The sequence below is a fragment of the Octopus bimaculoides genome, chromosome 11, assembly GCF_001194135.2.
Source record: "Octopus bimaculoides isolate UCB-OBI-ISO-001 chromosome 11, ASM119413v2, whole genome shotgun sequence".
NCBI classification, from domain to species: domain Eukaryota; kingdom Metazoa; phylum Mollusca; class Cephalopoda; order Octopoda; family Octopodidae; genus Octopus; species Octopus bimaculoides.
Window position 1 is genome coordinate 32,852,469 of NC_068991.1, and position 11,204 is coordinate 32,863,672.

The 11,204-nt window shown below is 38.9% G+C and overlaps 1 protein-coding gene across 1 annotated transcript in view; it reads right to left on the bottom strand.

Moving 5' to 3' along the window:
- Nucleotides 1-11,204, bottom strand: part of LOC106871767 (vacuolar protein sorting-associated protein 54) — a 434,878-nt gene that overhangs the window by 186,517 nt on the left and 237,157 nt on the right. Inside the window, exon 16 of the mRNA XM_052971965.1 lies at nucleotides 8,241-8,372. Within this exon, the coding sequence (XP_052827925.1) occupies nucleotides 8,241-8,372 (132 nt within the window). The remainder of the gene's footprint in view (nucleotides 1-8,240; nucleotides 8,373-11,204) is intronic.

Sequence of the window (11,204 nt, forward strand, 5' to 3'; positions counted from 1 at the left end):
ATGACCCTCTCCGTGACTTTCATTACCTGATGCAACAACTTGATACCTCTGTAATTATTTGTATCTAAAGCGTCACCTTTACCTTTGTAGCAGTTGACTATGGTGCTGCTACACCAATCATTGGGTAGGACTCCTTCGTGTATCACCTGGTTAACAATACGGGCGACTAGGCTATAGCCAACACTGCCAGATATTTTGAGGATCTCTGCAGTGATTCCTGATGGGCCGGGGGCTTTCCCTGTCTTCATACTCCTAATTGCTTTATCTACCATGGTACTGTCAACTCGGATAGCTGGTCCCTCTGTTGGGTCGACGTTCGGCAGACTCTCTTTCTCCCATTCAATCTCTTTATTGAGCAACTTTTCATAGTGGCGTCTCCAAACCTCTCTCTTTGCAGCCTCGTTTAGTGCAAGTGTACCATCATCCATGCGAACACATTTCTCTCGCACGACATCACAAATCTCTCTCACACACCGTCTTGCAACACGAAATACCTCAAGTCTTTGGTCCTCACGGTGAAAAACATTGACAAATTTTTCTTATCTGCTTCCCCTCTGGCTAAATAAACCTGTCACCTAGCTTCCCTTCTGGCAGTCTGATACAATTCCCTGCTACCACCGTTCTTCCAGTCCTTCCAATCCTGTTTCTTTTCTCTAATAGCCCTGTCAACAACATTGTTCCACCACCATGTTATTTTGAGTCCAGAGGGGACTTTGCACCATCCACAGATCAGTGGCCCTCAGCAGGTTGTTCCGTAGAAACCTCCAGTTGTCTTCTACATCGTGTGAAGCTATATCCCCTTCTACTTTGTCAAAGTCTTCGAGTAATAAGTCTCTAAATCTCTGTCCATTTGCAGGATCTTTGAGCTTCCAGACACTTCTCTTCCATGCTGGTCGTCTTCTTGGCAACCACTCAGCTCTGATCCTGAAGTCACTAACTACTAGTCTATGTTGTGGGGTACATTATTCGCCTGGGAAGGTTTTGGAATTTATAAGCAGCCATCTTTCCCTTCTCCTGGCGAGGATGTAGTCAATTTGGCTAGTGTGTCTGCCAGAATGGTAGGTGACTAGGTGACTGGCAGGTTTCCTGAAGTTAGTATTGCAAACCATAAGGTCATTTGCATCACAGAACTCCAGCAGCCTGGTTCCCTCCTCATTGCGGTTCCCTCACACAGATACAACTGTATATTCTCCTGTATGAAAATTAAGAGTCTCCTACCCTAGCCTCCCAAATCTAGGCAGAATAATGGCAGGCTGAATAAAAGAAATATAGCATTTGCCCATAATATTGCAGTCGCAAATACATACAATAACTTTAATGACAAGGATCACACAAATGTAAAGTGTCCCTGTAACCCTAGAAATGATAACTCTTTGAACACATCTGATTCTGACAGCATAAATGTGGCTGCACCGACTACTACTACTACTACTACTACTACTACTACTACTACTACTACTAGTAGTAGTAGTAGTAGTAGTAGTAGTAGTAGTAGTAGTAGTAATAGTAGTAGTAGTAATAGTAGTAGTAGTAGTAATAGTAGTAGTAGTTGTAGTAGTGACAGACAACTTAGAACTATAAATAAGGGTAGAATGGGATTTTCACATATTGGTATGGGTCATGACCTCTTTGGCTAAATCAGGATCTCGTCTTCACAAACCTGTATCCGCTGAAAGCTGTATAAACAGGCTGAATGTGATTAGTGATACTGACAAACAATCCATTTTACCATGATCCCCTGACCTGCAGCCAGTAAACTCTTGTTGTGTAATTCCTGATATTAATTATAATGTGTGGGTTGATGCACCTAATATAACAAATGATGATAACAACTCTAACAATGTAAACACAGCTTCTGATAGCAACTATAGTACCTACATAGACTTTGACAGTATGACACGTGATAATTTTATGGATGAGTATAATACCAACACGGAAGCTTGTAATAATAATAACATGATTACCAATAATAAATGTAACTGTAGAGATAGAAACTGATGTCTGATTCAGGATCGGTGTCTAGCCCCAAATGTAGTATATAAGTGTACCGTAATGATAGACATTAATACTTTCACTTATATCGCAGGTCATCAGACCTGAAAAAATGACTACACAATCATTTCTCATCTTTTAAACTCAGATATAAGGCTAATAGCACATCATTATCCATGAAGACTTGGGAACTTAAGGATAATAACATTAAGTTTGACATAATGTGGAACATAATTCATAGGGCGTAACCATACTCCAACCACAGATATGGGTGTGGTCTGTGCTGTATGGAACTATACGAAATATTAAGGAATAAGAACAATGATAATTTAATTAATAACAAATTAGATCTTAGAGTTTCGTGCATTCACCATATCCTTCGTACTCTTAAATACTTTAAACCTTTATTATATTTTATTTCATTTAATTATATTTCAGTATCTTATCATACCCATTACTTCTTATCTTACACGTGCATTAACTGAATTATAAATAAAAGCTTGTTCCATACACATTACTATGTAACTGATACTGGTCCAATTTTTATCTCATTGATTTTAAAGACTGCCTTATATACTCTAAAATCTTTTATATATATTATATTTTTTATCATATTGCTATATTATTGTAGCATTTCCACATTACTCAATGTGTACTTTCATGGTATATACTCTGTAAAATACTTTATTATACTTATAAACTAATGATACTACTTTGAATTTAATGCATTTATGTTGATATTTCATCATCATTTAACTCCATTGTCCATGCTGGCATGGGTTGGACAGTTTGACCAGGGCTGGCAAGCTGGAAGGCTGCACCAGACTCTAGTCTGATTTGGCATGGTTTCTACATCTGGATGCCCTTCCTAATGCCAACCACTCCAAGAGTGTAATGGGCACTTTTATGTGCCACCAGCTAGGGTGCCATTTGTGTGACACCAGTATCTGCTACAACTATGATTTCACTTGGCTTGATAGGTCTTCTTCTCAAGCACAGCATAATACCAAAAGTCTCAGCCATTTGTCATGCATCTGTGAGGCGCAACACTCATAAGCTGCTTTTCATATGACACCGGCATTGGCCACCTTGCCTCTGTGAGGCCCAATACTCGAAAGATGCTTTTTATGTGCCACCAGCACTGGTGTCAGTTACATGACACCAGCATCAGCCATGACTATGATTTCACTTGGTTTGACAGATCTTCTCAAGCATGGCATATTGTCAAAGGTCTCAGTCACTAGTCATTGTCTCTGTGAGACCCGAAATTCGAAGATCATGCTTCACCACCTCATCCCATGTCTTCCTGAGTCTACCTCTACCACAGGTTCCCTCCACAGTTAGAAATCAGCACTTCTTTACTCAGTTGTCCTAGACCATACGCATCAGGATATTTATGTTTTTTATATTTATATCTGATTATTTATAATCTATAATACGAAATATTTTATTTATATATGTACTAATACCCCTTATGTTATATGCAATATGTGTAAATACTTTCTTTTATTTATATTATACACTTTAAATTCTTAATATGAATGAATCTGTGACTATGGTCAGCCTGACCTATTTTATAAGACTCCAATCATGGCTTAAACATTGATACCATACTTTTTTCTTATATTTTCGTATATTTTGATTCATCTCATAATGTTATACTTATTTATTGAATTATCATTATTATATATTCTATTAATATCTATTTTTTTTCCAATTCACCTTTTACTTGTACTTTATCCTATTGATTTTACTTTATTTTATTCCATTACATCATTTTTAAGTACTTTTTAATTATTTAAAAAATTCCTATAAGATTCTTTGCATAGTCACTATTTACTACTTCCATTTTTTATTATTATTCAATTTTTTTTTAATATCCATTTGCTTTCATATACATTTTATTGTATGCTTTTTATTGTTTACTTATTTATTTAATTATTGATATGACGACCACTCTTCTTATTTCATATCCTCTCCCCTATCAGTGTATCTTAGGCTTGCTGCTCTCTCTCTCTTTTAAGGTTTTCTAGCCTTTAAAGAGGGCATATAGAAGGCTGTTAAATAAATAACTGGTTGACCTTACCCTTTGTACTTAGCCCCAAAACCTCTTGTTGAATAGAAATAAAAGATAAAAGAAACTAACCCTATCTTAGCTGTAGAGGCTAGATGCTTTGCTATCTAATTCCTCCCCTCCCTCTGCCTATCTTCTGACTGCTTTCATTGCAATAAATCATTGTTACCCACCTACTCATGCCTGACATCAAGTTATTTTCCCCAATAGTACTACCAAATTGAACAAACACATTCATTCTTATGACCCAGCAATAATCATAGAATCATGAAGTTGCACAAGCTGTTGACTTTAGAATGTTTTTGAATGTTGTTATTCATGTATTCACCCAATAAAAATAGTTTTTTCTCATGATGTAATGTCTCCATTAATCAATTAAAAAACATACTGGAAACAGCTATAGTGGATTGACACATTATTCATTTGTTGTTATATATATATATATATAATGTATATACATATATATCTGGGGGTAGAGAGGTAGATTAAGGAAGGAAGAGGTGGTGAGCAGAGTGCTACTTCTAATGGCAGTGGTGCAGCCAACAAAGGGTAAAGCCAGACCAGTGCTGGGATCTATTTTAAAATGGGGGCGCCAGTTTTCATTTATGTTTTATGTAGTGTTTTTGGTACGGAAAGACTTTCAAACTTCGTATACTTATCTATTTTGTGTTATAGAACAGAAAAATATTTTTGTATTCGAATTTATTTCATGTAAAAAATTGTCTTATTTCGATAATTTCTAATAATCACTGACGTCTATTCAGTTGAAAACAGTTAGCGCTGTAACGGTGTATATCGTATTAATCCCCTAACCCTAACCCTAACTAGACTGTTAACCGTAACCCTAACTCGAGAATCCGAACTCTAAAATTGTTACATACATAGATACGCACAGCGTAATTTATTATATAAACAATATATGCGTATAAATTACGATTAAACCGGATGAAATATGTCACAGGGAATAACATTTTTATGACCGCCCAGCAGTAACTCTCTTGAGCTGAATAGATGTCAGTGATTGGTTGAAATTACAGAAATACGACAACTTTCACATGGAATAACTTGCGAATTCCTTTTTTTTGTTAAGAAGACTAAGAGTAAAAGATGTTTTATATGACACATTCTACCAGTGTCCCAAGTTTCAAAGTGTTTCGTTAAGAAAATACTGGCACCCCCATTTTAAAATAGATCCCAGTGCTGGACTTTCAGGAGATGAATGGTCATGTACTGTGCCACATGGGTGGTGAGGTGACTGACGCCTGCGGTGAGACGCTGCGCATAAGGAGACAGTCGACTAAGGCAGCAATGATTGTCAACTTGAAGTCAGCATATTTGCAGCTCCATTTGAGTGACAAACTGGCAGTATCAGCTGGTGTGATACAAGGGCCAGACATATTGTCTGACTAGGCTGGGTTTCAGGCTGAATTCTGCACTGATGATCATGGCGACAGTGCTCAAATCCATCTTGGGAAAGGTGGATAGGATAAGAAGGGCCACCAATTTCTATATAGATGACATCTTAGTGGATGAGATTGTAGTGTCTACCACTGAGGCTGTAAGACATCTGAAGAAGTTCGGGTTGATTGCGAAGCTACCGGAGCCAATGGCTGGAAGAGCTGCACTGGGGCTGAAGCTTCAAAGCAACAGAACAGGCATGTTAGTGTTTTGGAGGGGGAATTAGATCCCGAAGCTGGGTAACAATGTCAGCAGAAGAAAACTGTTCTCAATGTGCAAGAAATTAGTAGGTTACTACCTGATCGCGGGGTGGCTGCATACAGCATGCAGTTTACACCAAGAGACAAACAGAAGGGGAGAACTGGGGTGACAAAGTGGGAGAGGGGACGGTGGCAATGATGCGGGAAATCCTAGAGAGGACGAGAGCGGGAGACCCAGTCAGGGCGAATTGGTATGTGCCCAAATCAGATAACAGGACCATATGGTGAGATGCTAGCAGGAGAGTGATAGTAGTTGTGTTGGAAATCGGAGGTGCCGAAGTGGAGGATGTGGCCTGGCTTCGAAAAGCAGACAACTACAACCACATCAATGTTGCTGAGTTGGACACACTGCCGAAGGGGGTGAATTTGGCCTTGAAATGAGGGCTGCGTGCCATCGATATCTGGTCGGATTCGGCCACCATGCTTAGCTGGGTAGGATCAGTGATCACTGATGAGAAGAGGGTTTGAACCAAAAGGGTTGTGGAAATGTTAGTAAAGCACTGCCTAGCGGTTCTAGGAGAGCTAGTTGCCAAGTTTGGCCTGAAGCTGAAGTTTGTGCCTTCAGAGAGAAACAATGCAGACATTCTAACCAGGTAAAAAAAGGCCTGGTTAGAGGAGCCGGAATAATCAAAGCAAGGGGTAGCTGCAGTGTGTCAGTTAAATGACTCTGAACTAAGGAGACTGCATGCCATGCATCATATGAGCATGGATAGGACCCTGTATATCACCAGGAGTATTGACATCAGTGTTACTAGATGGAGCATCCAAAAGGTGATTGGGGACTATGATAGGTGTCAATCCACTGACCCTGCTCTAGGTGTGCATGAGCAGGGAAACATTTCGGTAGAGCACAACTGGAGATGACTGGCAGTGGACGTGGCACACTAGAGTGGGGCTCTGTGGACAAATTGCTAATGGACAACAGCACAGCGTTTCCTTCAGAGGTGCTTGAAGGAGATGTTTGACAGGTGGAAAGTATGCCACTTTTTCAGAGCAGCATATAGGCTGAGTGGAAATGGGATTGTGGAAAGACATCATCAAACAATCAAGGACATGGTGGAGAGGGGACACATCTCGCTACTGGAAGCAGTTTTCTGGTGCAACATGTCGCCCCAATCGGGAGAGGTCGAGGAGTCTGTGCCACATAGGGCAATATTCAAATATGAATGGCGGTATCCAAGTAAACCATCAGAATGCCCTGTGGAAGAGAGAAGGCCCATCTTTATGGAAGTGAGACATGAAGTCTGGGCCAAGTTGCTAAAGGCATGCTGCACATCTCAGTGAAATAGAGGAATAGTGATGGCTGTCAATTCCAAAAACATTTGTGGATGGAACGCCACATCACATCATAGATGTTCTTCGGATTGTCGCTTTCTTGGATGATGATTGTGAAGCGGAGGAAGAAGAGAACAAGGTTCTCAGCTTGAGAAGATCGCAATATGCAAAGCACACACCAAGAGTGGATGGTAGATTTTGACAAAGAGTAAAGTGAGGAGGTGATCTTTGAGATCAGTGGGGGCATGTGGGGATGAGCCAGAGGAAGAGGGTCATGATGTCAATGATCAAGGGGCTGACTGGAAGAGGAAGCGCGAAAGGGGAAGTGGGGACAGAAGGGTGAGCATCAGCCTCTTTTACCCCTTTGGAGGCATCGTGGACGGACGTTACTGAAGTCGCTCTCAAGTTTGGTCATAGCAGCTGCTTATACTGGGTGACAGGAGTAGATCAGGATCGTCGGAGAGATTATTGCTAGACAGGCATTGATGAGAAGAAGATAGGTGAACCTCTTTCTATTTTCCCATGCACGAGAATATACAGACACACAAACATATATATACACAACAATAACTGGCACTCTATTAGTTACGACAATGAGGGTTCCAATTGATCTGATCAACAGAACAGCCTGCTAGTGAAATTAACATGCAAGTGGTTGAGCACACCACAGACACATGCACCCTTAACATAGTTCTCAGGGAGATTTAGTGTGAAATAAAATGTGACTAGTTTGGCCCTTCGAAAACCAGGTACTACTCATTTTTGCCAGCTGAGTGAACTGGAGCAATGTAAAATAAAGTGTCTTGCTCAGGGACACAACACACCACCAGGAACCAAAGTCATAGCCTTATGATTATAAGCCAAATATCCTAACCACTTTACCTTATGTATACACACACACATACACGTATCATTAGAGAAAGACAATCTGCTTTTACGTGGCACTGTTAGAGGAGGAAGAACTGAGGCCCAACCCAGGCCAACATGAGACATGGACACTAAATGATGATGAGGAGGATGTGTTACACTCTGATTGATCAGTTATAGATGTACTGGATGCTTCCCGCTGGAATGATCACATGCCATGGAAAACAGAGATGGGTCAAATGAATGTAGGCAAGTTCGATATGATGATAATTATGAAGCCAAAAGAAGACTAAATGAAAAGAACTTTAACTCACCTGGCTCTGCAAACTTCCTCGAAGAGATGTGCTCCTATGGCCACATTTTTTCATACAGTCACTTACAAATGTTTCCACTTCTCGTGATAAAGTGACAAACTCACTTGACGTTAATTTTTCTAAAAATCCATCCTGTAAACAGACAGATATTTTCAAATGGAATAAATCCAACGTGCTTCAATTCATTTTGAAAATAATCAAAAGTTTGGAGAATTTAGCAAAATAATGTTCTTAATAATTCAAATATGAAGATGGTACTTGACACATAACAAACAAATATATATTGGCATATTTATAGGTGCAGGCATGGATGTGTGTTTGAAACGTTTGCTTCACAACCACATGGCTTCAGGTTCAGTCCCATTAGGTGGCACCTTGGATAATTAATTGTCTGTGAGTGGATTAGGTGTGTGTGTGTGTGTGTGTATGTAAGTGTATATATATATATATATATATATATATATATATATATATATATACACACACACACACATCATCATCAATTTTTATCATCCTTTAATGATCTTACGCAATGCTAGCATAGGTTGAACAGTTTGACAGAATCTGACCAGTCCAAAGACCATATTGTGCTCCAATGTCTGCTTCAGCAAGGTTTCTATTACTAGATGCCCTTCCTAACACCAACCACTTTACAGCATGCACTGGGTGCGTTTTTCGTGCTTCCAGCACTTGATAGTTTGCCATGCAGCTTGCAAACTCCTTTACTGAAAAGGGCTATAGTAGTGAAGGGTCCAGAACAGAACAAGTTTCTTGCCATAAAGGAGCTACATGGCAACTCACATTATAGAAGAGAGATGGAGCTGGAAAGAGATGAAAATAGCAGTGGTAAGATATCAGGGTGGACTCTCAAGATACATGGTGAGTAGAAGTGAATGGGGACGGAATATGAAATGTGGATGGGAAGAGGTTGTAAGAGTGTATGGGAGAGTGAGAGATGGTTAGAGATGGGGAATAGGTGAGAGGGTAAATATAATGAAGAACAAGTATTCAGGGATCATAATAGGGGTGAAGGGGGTGTGAAGAGTACTAGAATAGCAATGATAATAATGGCTTCAAATTTTGTCACAAGGGCAGCAATTTTGGGGGAGGGGATGAGTCGATTACATTGACCCCAGTGTTTAACTGGTACTTATTTTATCGACCCCGAAAGGATGAAAAGCGAAGTCAACTTCGGCAGAATTTGAACTCAGAATGTACCAACAGGCGAAATACCACTCAGCATTTCGTTCAGCACACTAACAATTCTGCTGGCTCGTCACCTTAATAATAATAATAATAATAATGATAATAAAGAATAAAAAGTTTTGAATGGTACAACAATGCACTATAATACAAAAAATGGACTAAAAACCTGTTATAATTTAGTTATCCATAGTCTGATGATATTTCGGAATACAATTCCTTCTTCAGATATCCTTAGATGGAGTCGCTACTATAATCTGTTTTCCAATGGCTTTACCTCACGCACTTCTCATGAGGAATTCCAGAAGGAGCTTCGTGAGACCACTGCTGAGACACTTCCGAAAAAAGAAAAGCCTTTGGAAAACAGATTATAGCAGTGACTCCATCTAAAAATATCTGAAGAAGGAATTGTATTCCGAAATATCATCGGACTATGGATAACTAAATTACAACAGGTATATAGTCCATTTTTTGTATTATAGTGCATTGTTGTACCATTCAAAACTTTTTATTCTTTACAAACAATACACAATGCTCCAAGCAAACTACAATACTCTCCTAATAATAATAATAATAATGATGATGATGATGATACAAATATAAATGGGGGGTGGAGGGAGCTTCAACCTAACTTGATGTATTCACACCTATTTGTCTACAGTGAGAATTTTTCTCCATGGCAAAATACAGTGTATAGCTTTCTTACAAGTTCAAATATGTCCCAAGCATATTTGAAATAGTAACAAGTTTGTATTTGTACATGTCACTGCTTAGTGCTTCTAATCCAATAATGGTACAATCGAGGGAAAGAATGAGAAAGGGAGAGAGACGACATGTGGTTGGATAGGTTATAAGTATGGGGTAGACATAGTAGATAGGGAGAGGGTGAGATGAATAGTGGTGGTGAAGTGTGGATGATGGTGAATCTCAGTTTGTGGGGCAGTAAGGAAAATAAGAGTGGGCCAGAGAAGATCAAGAGTATAATAAAGCCAAAGACAGATGAGAATACGATTATGTGAAGTGTGGAGGAGAGAGATGTACAATAACAGAAATGGAGGTCAGAGGCACAGACGGGAGAACATAGTGACAAAAGATTGTGTGTGTTTGTGCTTCCTAATCTTGATATCATGGAACATTTGTAAATGAATGTCACCACCATACAAGCAGTGTCATTAATTTCTAGTCTTCCCCCAAAGACATGTTTGGTCTTGGGAAAAAATTACCTTGGTTGAAATAAGAAACAGTTAGCCACAAGAAGGGCATCCAGCTATAGAAAAGTAGCCTCACTGAATTCCATCTCACCCATCCAAGCCTGTTATGATGATGATATTAAGATGTTTGGAATATAACTTAACAAAAGAAAAATATGTATTGGTATAACTAATATGGTGTTTGGGATATAAAATACAAATGTAACAGAAATTTTCTATCTCAGGTACAAGACATCAGCTTCATTACTGTTTAAAGATGCTACTCTATTGTCATAATTAGACAAATTCTATAACTTGCTTTTAGGTCTACTATATATTGTTATGCCAAGATTTAGTTGTCTTATCCTTCATGTTTATAATCAAAAAAGACAAACTAAGATGATGCATAATGTTTTTAAACAGAGTTACCATGGCACCAGCCTTACACCCCATAAAACAAAGGAATCTTTGCTGCTTTATACTGTTTCCATTCAATCAGAGCTATGTGATCAACAGAATGGGTGTATATATTCATATATATATATATATATATATATATATATATATATAT